General features: G+C 51.3%; 1 protein-coding gene across 2 annotated transcripts in view; it reads left to right on the top strand.

Annotated features, from left to right (window-relative positions):
* The window catches only part of ZC3H18 (zinc finger CCCH-type containing 18), a 53,360-nt gene that overhangs the window by 11,694 nt on the left and 21,258 nt on the right, over positions 1–20,408 (top strand). For both annotated transcript variants that reach the window (XM_084270243.1, XM_084270242.1), the window contains exons 3-8: positions 1,205–1,289; positions 5,023–5,171; positions 5,472–5,564; positions 6,496–6,653; positions 10,164–10,290; positions 11,965–12,263. In XM_084270243.1, the coding sequence (XP_084126369.1) occupies positions 1,205–1,289; positions 5,023–5,171; positions 5,472–5,564; positions 6,496–6,653; positions 10,164–10,290; positions 11,965–12,263 (911 nt within the window). The remainder of the gene's footprint in view (positions 1–1,204; positions 1,290–5,022; positions 5,172–5,471; positions 5,565–6,495; positions 6,654–10,163; positions 10,291–11,964; positions 12,264–20,408) is intronic.

Here is a 20,408-nt window from a genome sequence, read left to right as displayed (position 1 = left end):
AAACACCTCTGGCTTTTTTTTCCACCCTGAAAAGCTTGGGGAAGGGTTTTATAATTACTTATAATTAGTGTCCTTCAGAACTCAAGGTCTAGGTATGTGATGTCTGTATTGGGTTAATTATTATTAATCATTGCATAATACAGGAATTATTGAATGATTGCAGGAATACTGCTGGGGGTTTTTACTCAGGGAACCCAAAGAGCCAGCTTGAGCTGAATAGGGACAACATGCACGGGTGAATCTAGTGAGGTTCAACACTGAAGTGTCAGGGTTGCATTTGGGATGGAGGAATCCCAGGCACACATACAGCCTGGGAGAAGAGCTCAGATGGTCCCTCTCTGCTCTGCCCTGGGGAGGCCCCAGCTGGAGTCCTGTGTCCAGAGCTGGGGCCCAACACAAGGAAGATGTGGGGATGTTGGAGAGGGGTCAGAGGAGCCACAGAGATGATCAGAGGGCTGGAGCAGCTCCCCTACAGAGAGAGGCTGAGGGAGCTGGGCTGGATCAGCCTGGAGAAGAGAAGAGAAGGCTGTGGGGGGACCTCACTGCAGCCTTCCAGTCCCTGAAGGGAGCAGAGGAACAGGAGGGGAATCAGCTTGTTAAAGGGCAGAGACTGACAGGACAAGGGGGATGGGGTGAAGCTAAAGGAATGAGGTTTAAATTAGATATTAGGGGGAAGTTCTGTACAGAGAGAGTGGTGAGGGGCTGGAAGGGGCTGCCCAGAGAGGGGGTGTGTGCCCCATCCCTAGGGGTGTTCAAGGCCAGGTTGGCTGGGGCCCTGGGCAACCTTGTGTAGCTCCAGGCCTGGAGGTTGGTGTCCCTGCCTGTGGCAGGGGGTTGGAGCTCTGTGACCCTTGGAGTCCCTTCCAGCCCAAACCAGTCTGGGATTCTGTGACACAAGTGCTGAGCAGGGGACAGTCTGGTTTCTGTCATGTGAAGCGATAGAGTGTGGTGCTGGCCCCAAGGTGTCCATAATCCCTGCAGAGTTTTGGAGCCACCTTTGAAACACCAATGTGGACGTGTCTCCCTGTTGGCAGCAGCAGGTTGTGAAGCCCATGGGGTGTTTGCTGTAACTTCTTACTGCTCCTTCTCTTGTGTTTTGCTCCAGGGTGTGTTTTCAGCGACTGATATTTGACCCTATTGTGAAAATGTCAAGTCGCAGCAGAAAATGCACCAGGGGAAATGTCAGCTTGTCTGTCTGTTCCAGGATGATGACTTAGAAGAAGGAGAAGTTAAAGACCCCAGCGACAGGAAAGTGAGGCCACGTCCCACCTGCCGCTTCTTCATGAAAGGTAATGAGGCTCTGTCATGGTGAAGGAAAACCAGAGGTGGTTCTGGTTTGGCTTTGGACCTCTTTAAGCTGCTGTCTACATGATCAACTCAGCCCCAGGTATCCTCAGTGTCACCTTCCTGTCCCTTGGTGGCTGGTTGCTCAATTTAGGTAAAACCAATATGCAGAGGTGGCTTTGTATTGTGTCCAGTTCTGGGCTCCCTGGTGTCAAAAAGCCAGGGATCTCCTGGAGAGAGTCCAGAGGAGGGACAGAGATGGTGAAAGGCCTGGAGCATCTCCCCTGTGAGGAAAGGCTGAGTGAGCTGGGGCTGTTCAGCCTGCAGAGAAGAAACCTGAGAGGGGGTCTGATCAATGGGTATCAATAGCTGAAGGGTGGGACACAGGGGGCCATGGGCAGCCTCTTCTCAGTGTCTGTGGGGACAGGACAAGGGGCGATGGGCTCAAGTTGGAGCACAGGGAGTTCCCCACCAATGTGGGGAAGAACTTTTACCCAGTGAGGGTGAGGGAGCCCTGGGACAGGCTGCCCATGGGGTGTGGGGTCTGCTTCTCTGGAGAGATTCCAGCCCCGTCTGGACACCGACCTGTGTGCCCTGTCCCAGGGACCCTGCTTGGGCAGGGGTTGGACCCCATGGGCTCTGGGGGGTCCCTTCCCACCCCTGTGAGTCTGTGATTTGCTGCTTATTAAAAGCTGTTTGCTGAAGCTTTGAAACTGTAAATAGGGCTGGAAATGCTGTTTCTCTGTCAGAAATACCCATGTGACATCATCTTGGTGTCCTCTGAGTCGCTGCAGCCCCTGCAGATACATCAGGTTCCTGTGTGGTGATGTCAGGTGTTGGCAGCTCACGTGGAGCTGATTTCACAAGCAACCCCAGCGAAACAATGTGCTCATGGGGTGATGTTGGGACCTGACAGGTGATACATGCCAGTGGCCAGTGTTTCCTCTGGGCTGAGGAAACAGTCAGCTGGGGAAAAAAACCTAATCCAGGTGGAAACAGAAGCTTTTTCCTGAAGCTGGATGGTTGCTTCATCCTGTATCAGTTTCCATGGTCCTGAAACATGGTTGGGACTGACAGGCTGGGGTGGAAGGAGTGAGGGTAGGAAATCACAGACCTAAGATGTGAAACTTTGAAGTCTAACTGATTGTATTTCTTTTTCACACAGAATCACAAGGTTGGAAAAGACTTTTAAGATCATCAGGTCCAACCATTCATGTCCTAAGCTAAACCAGCTCCCTGAGCACCTCATCTCCCCTCTGTTAAACACACCCAGGGGGTGACTCAGCCCCTCCCTGGGCAGCCTGTGCCACAGCCCCACAACTCTGCCAGGGAAGAACTTTCCCCTCCGAGCTGAGCTGACCCTGCCCTGGGGCAGCTTGAGCCCATTGCCCCTTGTCCCATCTCCTGCCCCCGGCTGAAGAGACCATCACCCACCTCTCTGCACCCTCCTGGCAGGGCAGGGGAGGTGGGGAGAAGGTCTCCCCTCAGCCTCCTCTTCTCCAGGCTCAACACCCCCAGCTCCCTCAGCTGCTCCTCAGAGGATTTGCCCTCCAGCCCCTTCCCCAGCCTGGTTGCCCTTCTCTGGACTCGCTCCAGGACCTCACTGTCCTTCTGATGGTGAGGAGCCCAGAACAATTGACTCTTATTAACAGAACGTTCCCCAAACCTTGTGCAGCCACCAATTTTGTCTATTTTATCCTATCCTGTGTTTTTTAACTTCAGTGGGGAGAGTAAGCTTTGTAAGTGACTGTAGCTGTCTTCCTCTTCCCTCAGCTTCCTCTCACTTGGTGTTTGCTCATGAACTTGGGTTTATTTACAACCACCCTTGAGCCAATTTATGAAAATCTGAAATGAAAAGGAGGGTGGAGAACCAGGGTGGAGTCTCTCACTCTTTACGTCAGCAGCGTGTGCAACGTAGGGAACTGCTTAGGGGCTTTCCAGAGCCGTGAGCAGCAGATATCACATCCTTGGCTTCCTCAAAGCCTTTCCGGTATCAAACCCTCTGCCCGTGCTGGGACAGGAATGTGGTGGTGGTGGTGGAACAGGGAAATCCCTCAGCCAAGGGGAGCTGTTTGTTCCTGGATCCTGACCGTGACGTACGCGCCCGGGCAGCGTAGAAATGTTTGCCAAGGTCAAAGTTCAGGCTTTGCAGAGTCTCCTGCTGTGGGGGTTCTGCTTTGCTTTGGCCTGGGTTCAGAGAGCATTCACATCCATCCTTACTCACTCCTTGAAGGCATTAATGGCACCAGGGAGATCAGGTGCTGCTCACGTGGGACCTTCGAGGCATTCAGGTTGTCCTGGCTGGGTTTGAGGAGCACTGATGGGGCTGTGGCATGTCTGGTGGTGTGAGCAATGAGCTTGTGGGGCCCTTTAGTTGTCAGGGTGATCGTTCCCCTCAATGCTTCAGGAGTGTTTGTGTCCCTGTCTGGCACCTCTACACTGATGCTTGGGCAGTTCAGCCTGGAGAAGAGAAGAGAAGGCTGTGGGGGGACCTCACTGCAGCCTTCCAGTCCCTGAAGAGAGCAGAGGAACAGGAGGGGAATCAGCTTGTTAAAGGGCAGAGACTGGCAGGACAAGGGGGCTGGAGTGAAGCTGGAGGAGGGAAGGGTGAGAGGAGATATTAGGGGGAAGTTCTTTGCAGAGAGAGTGGTGAGGGGCTGGAAGGGGCTGCCCAGAGAGGGGGTGGGTGCCCCATCTCTGGGGGTGTTCCAGGCCAGGTTGGCTGGGGCCCTGGGCAACCTTGTGTAGCTGCAGGCCTGGAGGTTGGTGTCCCTGCCTGTGGCAGGGGGTTGGAGCTCTGTGACCCCTGGGGTCCCTTCCACCCCAGACGAGGCTGGGATTCTGTGTGCTGCTTCCTGAGCTGCTGTGCATAGGGGTTGATGCCCTTGTGGTGTTTGGCAGTACAGAAGCACCAGTGATACCTGAGCACTGGCTCAGGGTTGATCTGGGTCTCATGAGGGACATTTCCAGGGTGGATTTCTGACGTGCTGACCTGCCAGCCAAGGTCAGGGATTCCTCCTTGGGCCACAGCAGTGTGAACTGCTCCATCCCCTCTAAACTCAATGTACTAATGCCCCAGTGAGGACTTTGTGGTGCAGTTACCTACTGGGAAACCTGCAAAATGACTCTTGCCTGGTGTCAGTGGATTGCCAGGAGGAGGAAAAGAAAAAGGGGGGTGGAATATTTCTAAAGCAAGCTAAATTCGACTTGGGAATTAGCTTTCTACCCAGGCAGAGGCTCCTGAGTGTTGCCATCTCTTCAGGGATGGTACCTGAAGCTACGAGCAGCCTCAGATTTGTCTGCCACCCTCTGCAGCCGTGTCTCCTTCCCTGCTTTGTGCTGGCAAGCCTGCAGAGTGGGTTGGAGAGAAAAGCTTTGATGTTCTTCATGCCTTGCCAGAGCCCTGTTTATTTTCAACACACTGTGATGCTTTGGTTGCTCTCAGGTTATATTTGGTGTTTTCAGTGAAAGGTAAAGCTCCTAATTTGTTTGGCATTAGTACAACTTGAAGAGCTCATAGACTTATTAGTGCTTGATGGTATGTCTGCATCCATCCCTCTCTTCTCCCCACCCTAATAAGGTTCTTGGATCTGTTTTTCCTCCCTGTTCCATGTGGATCTCAACAAAGCCAGAGGGCAGAGTGTGTGTCTCAAGCAGCATTGTTCTTCACATGGTTGTGGGGCTGAGTGGGTGTTTGCTGTAGGCATACAGGGGTCTAACAGAACTGTATCTCCACAGGTCACTGTACTTGGGGCATGAACTGTCGATTTATTCACCCCGGTGTGAATGACAAAGGCAACTACTCCTTGATCTCCAAGCCTGAGCCCTTCTCCCCAAATGGTGCTCCTCCCATCGGCCCACACCCCCTGATGCCAGCCAACCCTTGGGTATGCACCTCTTTTCAGTGAATATATGGCTTCTGGGCAGAGTGTTTTGTGTCTCACTCCACAAGTGAAGGCTTTATCTGACCAAGTACTGCAGCAAAATCCAGTCCATCCATCAGGTATTCAGGTGTTTTAAAAGGTGGTCTTGAAGCTGCTGGTAAAGGGGAATAGTTTTCCATGCATGTCCCAGCTCATGTCCTGGTACGTCTCTGGAGTATCTGGAGGTGCTCTGGGGTCACTATTTACATGTGTTTGCTGCTTAAAAACTAACATCAAGTGTCTGTCTCCTTCCCCTTCAAACAGGGAGGGCCAGTTGTTGATGAAATTTTACCTCCACCCCCTCCAGACCCTCCCACAGAAAGCGCCTGGGAGAGAGGCCTCCGGCATGCTAAAGAGGTAAATGCCACCCTGGGAACTTGGATCTACCCTGGTTCTTCTACACTCAGGAGGGGCTGGCACTCAGATTTGGTGGTTTATGTTAACACAAGCTCAGGGGGTTCTGTGGCCTGAGCCCTTTGGGGGTGTTGAAGTCAGGCTTTCCACAAAGGAGATTCCTGGCTTGTGTCAGGAATAGTGTGGCCAGTAGGTGTGGGGAGGGGATTGTGCCCCTGGACTGGGCACTGGTGAGGCTGCACCTCGAGTGCTGGGTCCAGTTCTGGGCTCCTCACCATCAGAAGGACAGTGAGGTCCTGGAGTGAGTCCAGAGAAGGGCAACCAGGCTGGGGAAGGGGCTGGAGGGCAAATCCTTTGAGGAGCAGCTGAGGGAGCTGGGGGTGTTGAGCCTGGAGAAGAGGAGGCTGAGGGGAGACCTTCTCCCCACCTCCCCTGCCCTGCCAGGAGGGTGCAGAGAGGTGGGCGATGGTCTCTTCAGCCAGGGGACAGGAGATGGGGCAGGAGCCAATGGGCTCAAGCTGCCCCAGGGCAGGGTCAACTCAGCTGGGAGGGGAAAGTTCTTCCCTGGCAGAGTTGTGGGGCTGTGGCACAGGCTGCCCAGCGAGGGGCTGAGTCACCCCCTGGGTGTGTTTAACAGAGGGGAGATGAGGTGCTCAGGGAGCTGGGGCAGCACAGGATGGGAATGGTTGGACTGGATGATCTTAAAGGTCTTTTCCAACCTGGTGATTCTGTGAGATCTTCTGAAGCTGATCCATTACCTTCCCTTCAGTACCTGTTTCTGTGTCAAGAACACTCTGGTGTCCTGCATGTTGATGAGACTTGGGCAGAAGAAGGTGCTTTAGTTGAAGGAGCCTGTGTCTCCCCCAAAGGGTGTTTGATGCTCCCAGTTTCTCTGTGCCCCTTCACAAAGCTTTTTATTTTGCTGTCACTGCAGGTATTAAAAAAGGCAACGATGAGAAAAGAACAGGAGCCTGACTTTGAGGAGAAGAGGTTCACTGTGACCATTGGAGAAGATGAGAGGGAATTTGACAAAGAAAACGAGTTCTTCCGCGACTGGAATTACCGCATCACCAGAGACGTCAGAGATCCAGCGTAAGATGCAGCCCTGGGTTTGGATGGGTGGGAAATGTCCTGTGCTGTGTCAGTCTTCACTCAACTCTTTCCTCCACATGGGAGGAACACTCCCCCCAGGAAATATAAGCAACTTTTGCTAAGCAGGTTGGCCACTGGTTAAAAACTTGATTGTCCCTCTCTGCTCTGCCCTTGTGAGGCTCCAGCTGGAGTCCTGTGTCCGGAGCTGGGGCTCCCAATAGAAGAAAGATGTGGGGCTGTTGGAGAGGGGTCAGAGGAGCCACAGAGATGGTCAGAGGAGCCACAGAGATGCTCAGAGGGCTGGAGCAGCTCCCCAACGGAGAGAGGCTGAGGGAGCTGGGCTGGGTCAGCCTGGAGAAGAGAAGAGAAGGCTGTGGGGGGACCTCACTGCAGCCTTCCAGTCCCTGAAGGGAGCAGAGGAACAGGAGGGGAATCAGCTTGTTAAAGGGCAGAGCCTGGCAGGACAAGGGGGATGGATTAAAGCTAAAGGAATGAAGGTTTAAATTAGATATTAGGGGGAAGTTCTTTGCAGAGAGAGTGGTGAGGGGCTGGAAGGGGCTGCCCAGAGAGGGGGTGGGTGCCCCATCCCTGGGGGTGTCCAAGGCCAGGTTGGCTGGGGCACTGGGCAACCTTGTGTAGCTCCAGGCCTTGGAGGTTGGTGTCCCTGCCTGTGGCAGGGGGTTGGAGCTCTGTGACCCTTGAGGTCCCTTCCAACCCAGACCAGGCTGGGATTCTAAATTTGAGCTGCCCCGACTCGCTCCAGCCCATCACCACCACCTATTTTACAGTCCTCATTAAACCTTTCCACCTTAAATGTTGGATCCCTCAGGAACACCATCTACTTATCCATTGCCTACCTCACACCAGAGCATTCTTCCCCCCTTTCTTTCCCCCTCTTGTTATTCCAACCCATGAGAGTTTGAAAGCTGCTAAAGCTGAGGCTGTGGAGTTGGAGGATGCTCAACATCCAAGAGCTCCAGGGCAGCCGCTCTCCTGCCTTCCACCACCTCAGTGTTTATTTACAAAGGTTTTGGCCCAGCAGCTGCTCTTAAACACTCTCACCAGTCTCAGATAAACCATTTAGTAAGACACTGGTCAGCAAGCAAACCTGCTAGCTGTCAGGGCAAGGCCTGAACCAAAGCAAATGCCCTCAGCATAAGTGTTCAGGTGTGATAAGTGTTTGGGGTTGGATTTTTTTAGGCAGGTAAACCATAAATTGTTGGGAGACCTCAGACACACTCCTGTCATGCTGGAGAGCAGGCAGAAGGAGTTGCAAGGATAGATAGGTCAGCTCTGAGAGACTTGCTTAGTAGTTCTTGAGCTAAGAAATGGAATGGAAAACCAATTTTTTGAGAGAGGAGCTGGTGTTGCACAGGAATACAGGTGAATCTCAGGCTCCCTCTTGCTTACACATCCTCTGCTCTTCCTACACTCAGGCTGTGGATCATTTCTGCTCCCAGAGAAAGTATTGCCAAGGCTTTGTTCTGTTTTGGAATGAACAAACAGCAAAAACAGGTCTGAAAAGGAGTTGGGTGAAGCTCCTCTTCAGTAGCCTTTGCTCTGGAGCACAGTTCCTTTCCCAAGCTTAAAAAGACACCTATAACAAAGCAGTTACCCCATATTCCTGTGGAAATCTGTCTGTATCTTGGTCTTCTCTTCCTCTGAGAAGGCTTTTAGTTCCACCATGGACATTCTGTGTGAGTTGGCCATATAATATCTTTATTTTATGATCATCTACAAAAACTAACATCAGCATTCAAGTAGTTTCATGCCACTGCCTCACTGATGTAAGGATTGTTGTTGGTTTAGGTGCAAGGCTTGATTTTCTTTCATACAGTGAAGGAAAAACTGTGTTGCATGTAGCCAATATTAAATAAAATAATCAAATAAATGGAATTCCTGAAAATTCAAGCACCTATATAACCAGGTTGTGGCATTAAAATATCTTTATATTGTGTGTAAAGGCAAAAGTGATGAAGCTGCTGCTGTAAACTCTAGAAAATGGTGATTTTTCTCCCACGTGCACACACCCACACACATGGACACCTTGCAGCAAGCTTAAGTGTGTGTGGTACAGCTGGTTTGTGTTACTAAATGCTTTCAGGACTGACTGTCTTGTGACATATGGAGATGTCTGAAATAGTTCATGAATCCCTTTTTCTTTTTTGAAAAACTATAGGGAGGTGGACATCAAAGAAAACATTAACTATGGGTAAGCAGGTCTTTGATTCCAGTACTGTTCCAACTGTAAGAAAATACTCCCTTTCCTCTCTCCATTCCACTCTAAAAACTTCCTAGGCCACAGACTGCTGTCCCCTCAAGTGTGCTGGGTGATTTATTAACTGGATGGGGTATATTTGATTTTGGGGAGGGTGAGGTGGTACCAATTATTCACCTAAGGAATTCTCAAAGCACACAGCGGTGTTGCCTGGTCAGTTGAGTAAGTCCACAGGATGGGAATGGGGAGATTTGGACTTGAGGCTGTGTTAAAAAGCAAATTGTTTCCTTTTTTTGGTCATAATTTGGGTTTATTCTTGTGTGTGTGTGTGTGTGTGTGAACACCTGATGTTGCTGAATCCAGACTGTTGTCTGGTTGGCCTCAGGAGTTTGCTGCTGGATTGAGCATCTGTGTTTGATTCCCAGGTTCCCTTTCCCTCAGCTTATTGCTTCAGCCAAAAATAAGGGATTTGAAAACACTGAAAGAAATACAAGTTGCTGCTCAACTTGCAGGGCAGCACTTACCTCTCAGCCTGTTCTAGGTTATTTGGCACTTCTTAAAATGCAAAAGTGAGTCCTTATTCCTCTTGCACATCAGAGTCTCATCACAAATGCTCTGGAATTGGGGAGCTTTGTAACCATATAGTTGTGCCACTGACTTCTCTGTGGCCCTGGAAGTTTTCTTGTACCCACCTCCCCATCTTTCCAGCAGATCTGATATTTCCAGTTCCAGGTTGTTGGCAGGGATGGGACAGTGTTATGTGAATTAAAACCATTGGATAATGTTAACAGGAGGGAAGGCTGCAGGTTTAAGGCGGGTGGGCTTGAGATCCCTTTCCTCCCCAAAAGCATGGCAGCACAGTAGGAGATCACGATCCATTCCACTTCCAGTGTGCTTGACATGCCCTGTGTGTGCACAGACAGGCAGCACAGCTCTAAATCAGTGAAGCAAAACACGTTCCACTGTGTGTGTGTACATTTGAAGTGGCTCTGAAGAGCTATGGGCACTCCTGCAGTTCTTACCACATTGATCTGAAGGCTGAATTGAGTTGGGAACCTTCTTTTCCTTGTGTTTATCAAGAAAGGTTTGTGCTTTTCTCTGATAAGCTTCACTTCAAACCCCAAAAAAGGACTGTTTCTGATTGGGATGTGTAGAAAATAAACCTCTTTGCATGGTCGTACTCTGTTGAACGTGGTTTTTCTTGCCAGTGCAGAGTGACTGAGAGCTGTAGCGTTGCTGTATGGTGACAAGGTGACATTTCCCTTTCTAACCTTGCCTGTTTCTCATTGTAGGCTTGATCCCTATACAGATCCCTACTATGACTATGAGATTGAACGGTTCTGGCGTGGTGGGCAGTATGAGAATTTCAGGGTTCAGTATACAGACCCAGATCCATACAGGAACTACAGAGTAAGTAAGGTAATACCCCGTTCCATGCTTTTCCTTGCTTCCAGGTATTTCTGGTGTGTGTCACAGTTCCAGTTGCAGTGATTGAAATGGGACTTTCCACCTGTGTTCAAGATGTTTAATCTTAGGACTAGTTAAACCTTGACTTCATTACTGCATGGAAGGTGCTCTGGCTGCAGGGATGTTGTGTGTCAGTGTGATGAAGGTGAAAGCACATCTGAGGTGGGAGCGTGGCTCCTCCTCACGTGCGCTGGCTGCTCCTGTGGTGTGCAGGGCTGCTGTGCACATCTGTGCTCTGCAGCTGTTCCTGGAAACGTTGGAGAGGGAGGGAGTTTCCAGGAAGTAACCTGAGGAACCATTGGCTTGTTGGTTACTGGGTCAGATGGAAAGGATTAGATTGGGCCAGGTGTGCTCTGTGTACTGACAGAGGCTCTGGCGTGACCCACTGCTGCTGGTGGGGGAGCCTGTTGGGTGATGGAGTCAGACAAGGAGCCCGTTGGGTGGTGAAGCCAGGCTGGGGGGAGCATGTAAGGCGATGGAGCCAGGGTGGGGGGGGCATGGGTGGGGAGCACATAGGGTGATGGAGCCAGATGAGCACGTAGGGCGATGGAGCCAGGCACGGGGAGCACCCAGCCCATTGTTAAACCCCCAGTGCTGCTGCAAGGCGTAGAGCTCATGGAAACAAGGCGATGAACCCTTTCCCTCTGCTTCCTTTTTGCCTCAAGAGTGGTGAGCAAAACACCAAATCCCACTTGGTGGGGAGCATTTCAGTGGGTGTTTGTCACATCTGTTGCAGAGCAGCTCTCCTTTTGCCAGGAGACCTTGCTGGCCTACAGAAGCTGTGCACAAACAGGAGCCCAGCCTCACTTCTTGTAGAAGAGGGGAGATGAGGTGCTCAGGGATCTGGTTTAGCACAGGATGGGATTGGTCAGACTTGATGATCTTAAAGCTCTTCTCCAAACTTGTGATTCTGTGGTATAATGCACCATCAATTATTTCCATAGTGCTGCTTTGTAAAGTTAATTAGCTTATTGCAAACGGGCTTAGCAACAAAAATAAACACTTGTAAACATCAATTTGGGGTTCTTTAATAAGCCAAATTAAGCTTTGACCGTTGTCTTTGAAAATTGCAGCTGTGATGAACATAATTTAATGATGATTAAATTAATGTTTATGACTATCTTAAGTATGGGATGCAGGGGGAAATGGCCAGACCCTTTTCAGTGGTCTGTGGAGACAGGACAAGGGGCAATGGCTGCAAGTTAAAGCATAGGAAGTTCCACAGCAACATGGGGAAGAACTTCTTCCCAGTGAGGGTGAGGGAGCCCTGGGACAGGCTGCCCAGGGGGTGCGGAGTCTCCTTCTCTGGAGGGTTTTCAGCCCGGTTTGGACACCGACCTGTGTGACCTGTCCCAGGGACCCTGCTTTGGCAGGGGGTTGGACCCCATGGGCTCTGGGGGTCCCTTCCCACCCCTGTGATTCTATGATGCTGTGATTTGTTCCCCTCCACTTTCAGCCCACTCAGCAAACAATGAAAACCAACAAGCTCCAGATTACCTATCTCCCTGCTTTTCTAATGGGGGGAGAGTGTCTGCTTGTGGTCTGAGACTTTGAAGCCTCGCTGCTTTCTTCAGAGATGCTACTGCAGTGTCACCATGAGTTCTCTTCTCTTCTTTTTTATTAAAGGAAAGAGAGAGAGAACGGGAAAGGGAAAGAGAGAACAGACAACGAGAAAGGGAACGCGAGAGGGAGCGAGAACGGGAACGGGAGCGGCGCCAGCGGGAGCGAGAACGGGAAAGGGAACGGGAGCGCGACAAGGAGCGGCAGCGGCGGAAAGAAGAGTGGGAGAGGGAGAGAGAACGAGTGAAGAGAGATGACAAAGACAGGCAACACAGGGACCGGGACAGGGACCGAGACCGGGACAGGGACAGGGACCGGGAGAAGGAGAAGGAAAAGCCAAAGCCTCGGTCCCCGCTGCTCCCCAGGTAAGCGTGTGCTGGAGGTCGGGCTTGGTGCTTTAGCTTGACACTGTGTTAGCTGTATGGGGAAGTTCCTGCTTGTCACAACTCTCTGAGTCAAGCTGTGGTTTTGAGAGGAAGGCAGCACTTTATACACAAGCCTCGGTGGCCACTAAGTGGAGCTAAATCATCAGTGAGAACCCTCTCTGTGGATAAGCTGGCGGGCAAAGGAGGAGAGCATCTCTCCTCTGGCCTCTGGGTACCGAGACGCTCAGCTCCTTGCTGTTCCCTCAAGGCTTGGGAGGTTGACCAAGTCCCACAGCTGGTAGCAATTCCCTTTGAGGCCCTGACAGATGGCCTTTGACAAGAACCAGGGCTGGTTTGGGAGCTTGTGGATAGCAAAAGAATCTCTGTATTTAGTGAGTAATAGTCCTGAGACGGGCTAGAAAAGGTGAAGGTGTCGAACACTTTGGTGTGAGTCTCTGCTCGGTGGGAACAGGGGAGCTGCAGCTTGAGGTCAGGATTTTTGCCATGTTTTTCCTGAAAAAAATCCTGGTTCTGACCTATGTGAAAGAGAAAATTAAAAGTGTAGGAATTCCAAAAGTGAATTTCTGTTCTGTTTCTCCAACAGTTATTTACCTGCTGTGGCTTACCAGCCTGCTGTGCATTAGGCACTCTATAAATAAAGCACTGTATAAATATCCCAGCTGAATATAGAACTTGTCTTAGGGGAACTTCTAATGTCACATTGCCTTTGGGCTCAGAATCAGAGAGGAGTATCTCATTTCCTGCTGAAGGACATCTCTGGGAAAGCTGATTAGCAGCATCAGTGGCTTGGAAACCGGTGGCTGATGGAGTCTTCAGACAGCCTGTCGAGGAACGTGTGTGTGTGTTGGGGCAAAGAGAGGTGCAGGGAAGCTGTTTCTTGAGATGTGTTGGAGCTTCTCCTTCTGCCTGATGTCTGGGGTGTTTCTCAAGCACTAGAGAAGGGTGCAGAACTTTGTGAGCCTGAGGAAGAGTGTGTTTTAACGAAGAACCAGGGCTGAGAGGGCCTGGAACGAGGTGCTGTGTGGAATTGCAGGGTGGGAGAGGGGTTTAGCCTTGAATCTGACCCAGAGTTTTTATCTATGTTGCTAGAAGGAAAGCTGATCTCTCATGGATGATGAACCTTCTTTCCAAGGGGGAAATCATGCTTTCTGAAGAGTTTGAAGGCCTCTTGTGAGCACTTTGGTGCAGCAGCAGTGTCAGAGTGGTTATAGGAATATGTTTAATTACCTATTACATTTAATTATAATCTTTCCTTACAACCCTAATTTGTGCTCCTTAATTACCACATTTACTCATGGTTTGGGCTCTTGTTGGGTTAGCCATAGGAGAGATCTTGCAGCCCAGAACCAAGTGGTGGTGGTGATGATGATGATGAAAGTGACATCAGCTGATTGGCAGCTCAAGGTATTAGTCACTCACAGTCACTGTGACCAGGATCACTGTGTGGAGCTGGCTGCTCCTTCCCTTGACCCTTGTGCTGGGTCATGGGACAGGGTTCTGTGGGAGAGCTTTAGCTGGTAGTGCTGCCTGGGGGTTGCTGGGTAGGAGCCATAGCTGTGATCACCCATCTCAGAGCTGTCTTGCACAGTGTGACCCTCTGGGTGAGCCTAGAGATGGCATTGATGGGGTTCATGACATTCCATACTCAGTAGGTACAGGTCCCCTGCTCCCTCCTGACATAAGCACAGCTTAAAGGAGCTAAAATCATTAAAATCTCAAAAAGTAATAATAATAATCGTGGGTTAGGACCTACACCCAGCATCTCCTTCTAGAGAAGAGTGGAATTAGTGGGAGTGCTCACCCTGTGTTGTGGAAGGCAGCTCTCCATGTAGCTTCATGGGATCTTGTTCTCACTGTTGAACCCTGTGCCAGTGTGAATGCTGTTGTACTACAGCTCCTAGAGGTGTGTGGATGTTCAGAGAGGAAATAAAACTGCACAGATAAGCTTCATAAAGACAAAGTGAGACCACACTTGGACTTGTTCTCCCTGGGATAAGAGACCCCACATCCCACAGTCTGTGTTTCCCTGTGCTCCTTCCCCAGCAGCCTCCATCATGCTGGCAGAGTGACCTGGCTCTGGGCAGTGCAGTTCAGTGCCATGTAACCTTTTTGACAGGCTCCAAACTTCCTCATGGCACTGCCACAGCTCAAGCAGGTCTCACCTTTTCCCCAGATACCTTTGTGCCACAGAGGATCAGGGCTGGTACCTCAGCATCAAACAGCTCCCGAGTTTGCTCAGTGAATCGTAGAATCCCAGCCTGATCTGTGTTGGAAGGGACCCCAAGGGTCACAGAGCTCCAACCCCCTGCCACAGGCAGGGACACCAACCCCCAGGCCTGGAGCTACATAAGGTTGCCCAGGGCCCCAGCCAACCTGGCCTTGAACACCCCAGGGATGGGTCACCCACCCCCTCTCTGGGCAGCCCCTTCCAGCCCCTCACCACTCTCTCTGCAAAGAGCTTCCCCCCAATATCTCATCTCACCCTTCCCTCTTCCAGCTTCACTCCAGCCCCCTTGTCCCGCCAGTCTCTGCCCTTTAACAAGCTGATTCCCCTCCTGTTCCTCTGCTCCCTTCAGGGACTGGAAGGCTGCAATGAGGTCCCCCCACAGCCTTCTCTTCTCTTCTCCAGGCTGACCCAGCCCAGCTCCCTCAGCCTCTCTTCTTCAATGCTTGTGACTGGCTTTACACTTCCTGGGCAGCAGGATACACCTTGATGGTGTAGCACTCACCTGCTGTTCTATTTATAGACTCTGGGCTTTCCCTAATTGCTTGATCCCAGCTTTTGGCAAGTCCGGCCTTTCCAGGCGTCACTGGGGGCTGGCACCTCGCGCCCGGCTGCCGGCAGCTGCCCGTTAACATTCCTGCAGCAGAGGCAGCGCCGCTGCCAGCCCACAGGGCACTGCTCTGCCCTTGCTGCTGAGCTGGGGAGGTTGGGAAAACTGCTCCATGGGGATTGTGCAACCGGTGAGGAGCTTTGCCAAAGGCAGAGCTGAGGATGTCTGTCATTACAGGTAGTCGCTGGTATCATAGAATCCCAGCCTGGGCTGGGTTAGGAGGGACCCCAAGGGTCACAGAGCTCCAACCCCCTGCCACAGGCAGGGACACCAACCTCCAGGCCTGGAGCTACACAAGGTTGCCCAGGGCCCCAGCCAACCTGGCCTTGGACACCCCCAGGGATGGGGCATCCACCCCCTCTCTGGGCAGCCCCTTCCAGCCCCTCACCACTCCCTCTGCAAAGAACTTCCCCCTAATATCTCCTCTCACCCTTTCCTCCTCCAGCTTCACTCCAGCCCCCTTGTCCTGCCAGTCTCTGCCCTTTAACAAGCTGATTCCCCTCCTGTTCCTCTGCTCCCTTCAGGGACTGGAAGGCTGCAGTGAGGTCCCCCCACAGCCTTCTCTTCTCTTCTCCAGGCTGACCCAGCCCAGCTCCCTCAGCCTCTCTCCATAGGGGAGCTGCTCCAGCCCTCTGATCATCTCCATGGCTCCTCTGACCCCTCTCCAACAGTCCCACATGTTTCTTGTATTGGAGCCCCAGCTCACACAGCGCTCTCTCTGTAAAAAAAAAACTTCCCCCTAATATCTCATCTCACCCTTCCCACCTCCAGCTTCACTCCATCCCCCTTGTCCTGCTGTTTGTCCATCAGTGTAAGAGCTCCTTCAAGTAGAGGCTGGAGGAAGGAGAAAACTGATGTATGGAGAATGCAGCGCCGTGAAGGATGAAAGAAAAGTCAGAAAACTAATAGCCAAGAACATGAAAACAAAATCCCTTCCCATTCTATTGAGAGTGGGAAGGTTTAGTCTGGTCCCTGAACAGCAGTGGAGCAGTTAAGACTAATAACACAGAGAAGCCAGAGGACTTGTGGCATCGCTGCTTGCTCTGGTGAGATTGGCAACCCTGATGGCCTCAGTGGTCAGTGTTTCTCCTTGGACCTTGGGAAGGAAAAGGCTGTGGTGTCTGGGCTTTGAGCAGGACTCTGGTGTGCAGGCTGAGCAGTCAGCTGAGTGCTTTGTGCTTTGGGTTGGGTTGGTTTTTCCCCAAGCTGAAGATGAGCTCTGAGGAGTTTATAACCTGAGATTGCAGTGCTGGTAAAACCGTTCCTCCCCCTCCTCCTCCTCCTGCCTCCTCAGGCATCGAACACCTAAAACAAGCCTGGACACCCTGTGATCAATTAGAGGGATAACTTGGCTGTCTGTCCCTGTGCTCCCCATCTCCAGAACGAGTTCTGGTGCCCCAGGCTGTGGCTGATTTTGCTGAGTACAAGATTTCCAGCTTTCTATCTCCATCTTACCAGTGTAGCTGACTGTTGTGCAAGTCATCTGAGGGATAAAGTGCCATGAAATCCTTTCTTTGAAGAGACTTAGAGTGGTGCAGGATGTTCTTACCTGGGCTGCTGGCCTTCAGCTCTTTCTGCACATAGAAATAGTACTTGGCTTTAATCCTCCTGTTGTTGCACAGGTCTTTATCAGTCAGCCCAGTGACTCCTGTTGTTTCAGCAACACATGAAGCCATGCAGTGAGTCCCCCCAGACCTGTTAGTGGTTGTATTTCCAAAGCACTGAGGGACACTGAGGAACTGGATCTGCTGGTGAGGGTGGTGGCCTTGGTGTCACTGCCCTGTTAGCTGGGGTAGTGGGGAGGAAGGAGCCACACATCCCTGCTGTGAGCACTGGTTCCTCTCCCACCTGAGATTCCTCTTGTCAGGAACTCTGTGGGCCCCAGAGATGTAACGTAGGAAAATAAACCTTGGCAACCTTGTGTAGCTCCAGGCCTGGAGGTTGGTGTCCTTGTCTGTGGCAGGGGGTTGGAGTTCTGTGATCCTTGGGGTCCCTTCCAACCCAGACTGGGATAACTGGGAGTCTAAAATCCATGGATGTGGGTTACCTGGAGCTTGTGGGTCAGAGAACGTTTGGATGAGGTGGGTTAGGTAGAGGAGGGGCAGAAGTATGGGAATGCAGATGGAGTGATTCATGATTGTGTGTGATCACAAACTGCCTGAGCTCAGTTTTTGGATGAAGCTGTAATTCTCAGTGTTCCCAGGTCATTGTCATGGTTCCCAACAGCTTCTGGTGGTCTCCTGGTGCTGCTGGCTGGATCTGCTCCCTGGTTTTTGAGTGTAGGGACTTGGTCTGAAAGCTGCTGCTCATAGAGCTAGGTCTTCTGGTGGGCTTGGTAATGGCACTGTGGCCTGTTGTACACAGATGGTGCAGTAGGCTGGTGGATTTTGTGTTCCCTCAGCCTTCCTTGTGGAAATACCATCTGTTTTAAAAGAAATCCTTCATTTGTTCCTGTTTGTCCTGCCATGGGAGGCAGAGCAAGCAGGACAGACAGCTGTGGGCTCCTCCTGGTTCTGGATCGGGCATCAGCAAGACCCTGGAGCGCTCTGAATGAATCTCAGCATCCCTGAGAAGTTACTGAAGGGGTAAAGCAGCCTCAGTCAGGAGCCAGATGTGCTCTCCAGCACCTTCCCTGGGCGGCTTCTTGGAGCTCAGTGAGTTAAGAGAAGCAAATGTCCCCAGGCTGTTGGGTTTCCCAGGCTGAAACAAGGTTTACCGGCTGGAGCTGGACCTCTCTTCCTCCTGCACATGCCAGGTTTGCCATCAGCACTGCTCTGAAGAGGATTTCCCTTCTCCCTCCCTACAGAACATGCCCCATGCTGCTCTGTGGTTCCTCAGGCTCATAGTAAAGTGCCCTGCATGGTAACTCTGCGGTGATAAACATTCTAATCACTTGTTTACATCCCTCTTTCTTGTGGTGCAGCTTCCAAGCTGGAGCAGTGGAACCTGGCTAGACAGCTTCAGCTTCATGTACACTCCCAGGTCCTTTGGGAAGTTAGTGATAATACAAAACTCTCCATGAACCAGATCAGCAAAGCTTTCTGAAGCTCTCCACAAAGCATTCCTGTCACCTCCACAAAGCATTCCTGTCACCTGGAGTTTTCCTTGGCCTCCATGGTTCTTGGGGCTCTGCCTCTGCTTCCATAGTGAAAGGAGAAGGGTTGCATAACCTTAAATCAAGCTGATGAAGAGCATCCAGTGACTCAGATGTGGATCTCAAGGAATGTGTTTTTCTTTGGCATTTCAGAGAAGGAATTACTGGAGAGCTTTCCCTTTCTGTGGAGCTTTCCCACACTGGATTTTATTAAACCAGCATGAAGACAGGGGCAGAATCCCTGCACACACATGTGCTCCTCTCTCTCTCCCTTGGAGGCGGCTCTCAAGGCGTCAAATGCTCAGCCCTCAGGGTAGATCCCATCCCCGATGTGTTCAGCTACCTGCTGTGATGATTTCATACTGGAGGTTCAGATTGTATCTCCACTATTTAATTTCAAAGCCTCTCCCCATCAGGCTTTGAAGAAATATTTTCTTTTCTTTTTTTTTTTAGAAGTGCCTGATAACCCTGCTTTAGATCAAAACAGCTGCAGAAAAGCACATCCTTTGCTAATAACCCACCAAGATCAATTAGCAGCAGCTCCAAGGCTCAGCATTTCCCATCATAACTCCACATAGGTGGCTTTTGGGGGAGCTGTTATCCCTTTCCATCCACCCAAGTGACTTTATGGCACCAAGAGAGGGAAAAAAAACCCTTCCAGTGTGTCTGCACACTACTGGGATGTATTGCAGGTCTCTTGGCACAGGGCTCCAGTCCTTCCTCGAGTCTGCTTCCTCTGGAAAATTCCACTGACACCGAAGGAAATCTGGTGCTGGTGCTGCTGATGCAACGTTTGCTTCCCTGCAAGAAACCCAGAAAGGCTTTTTTAATGGTTCTTGGACTTTGCTCCTTCAGAAAATTGAGCTGTGACTCCCAGCCAGAACAGTAGCCCCGGAGCCAGGCTGATGTCACTGGGTGACGTTGGGTGATAAGGTTTGAATTACCTGTGGGAGCCGTGTCCCACGGGGAGGGGGAAGGGAAGGAGAGGAGAGGAAAGGAAAGGGAAGGAGAGGAGAGGAAAGGAAAGGGAAGGAGAGGAGAGGAGAGGAAAGGAAAGGAGAGGAAAGGGAAGGAAGTAAACAGAAAGGAAGGGAAGGAGGGGAAAGGAAGAGAAGGGAGGGAGGAAGGAAGGGAGAAAGGAAGGAAGTGCATTCCCCAGGAACCTTATTTTCCCCTCCAAGACTAGAAATGCTTTGGTGTCATTTGCATAAACACATGAGGAGGAAAACTTGAGCCCCCCCCTCTCCCAGTCCTCAGTGCCACTGGGTGAGGTGCTTGCAGCAGGGTGTATTTGGGAGCCGGCGCGTGCGGCCGGGCGCTGGCTGACCTACGCTGCGGTTTGCCTTGCCAGCTGGAGCTGCCTTTGTTCCTCCTCTCCTTGCCAAAGCCACGTTCAGCTTCAGTTCTCCTCTTGATTGCTGTAATTAAATCCCAGCCAAATGCCCATTAACGTGTTGGGTCTGGAAAAGGAAGGATTCAGTTATTTTAAGGTAATAGCCAAGCTCTGCCAGACCTTGCTCGTGCCCTGGTGACACAGGATGCTGCTTCTCAGGGCTCTGGAAGGAAATTACCCTGCTGATGGATCAGTCCATCTTGTCCATCTCTTGCTCCATCTGTAATCTGTTTATTATTATTCTTTTTATTTTAAAAGCTTGTGGCATTGGGCTTGCTTAACAAGGATGTTAGTTCTCAGAGATGCGAAATGCTCCCTGCAAGTTGGGATTTGTTGGGAGAAGGAGCACAGGGTTCACCCCTTGGTGGGCTCTGGGTTGAGGTGGGACTCCAGCCAGCCACCCTCTGTACCACAGCACGTTCAGTTTGCCTGCAGCAGGCTGGGGAATCGTGCTGGGCTGAGGATGAACTCATACAAAGAGCTGATCTCATGGCTCAACCCACCCTGAAGCAGCCAAGCTTCTTGTCTCCTTCCTTCCCCAGTTTGCTATGGGTCAGCTCTGGTGGATGTTCAGACCCAGCCGTGGGCTGGTTGGACTCTCTGACCCAGAGATAAACTCCTTCTGTCTTTGTTCCTTTTGGTGTTGGATGAAGGTGTTGGGTTGGCACAAGCAGAGCTCAGACAAGCTCCAGCACAAGGCAGGAAGGGAAAAATGACCCAGGCCTGAGAGTGAAAGCGAGGAGAAAGCCTTCCCCTCCTCAGGATCATCGACATCTCTCAAGTACATCTGCACCAGGAGCAGA

This window comes from Gallinula chloropus, assembly GCF_964237585.1.
Source record: "Gallinula chloropus genome assembly, chromosome: 13".
Lineage (NCBI taxonomy): Eukaryota > Metazoa > Chordata > Aves > Gruiformes > Rallidae > Gallinula > Gallinula chloropus.
Note: the sequence above shows the minus strand (reverse complement) of the source record. Positions and strands in the feature narration are given on the sequence as shown.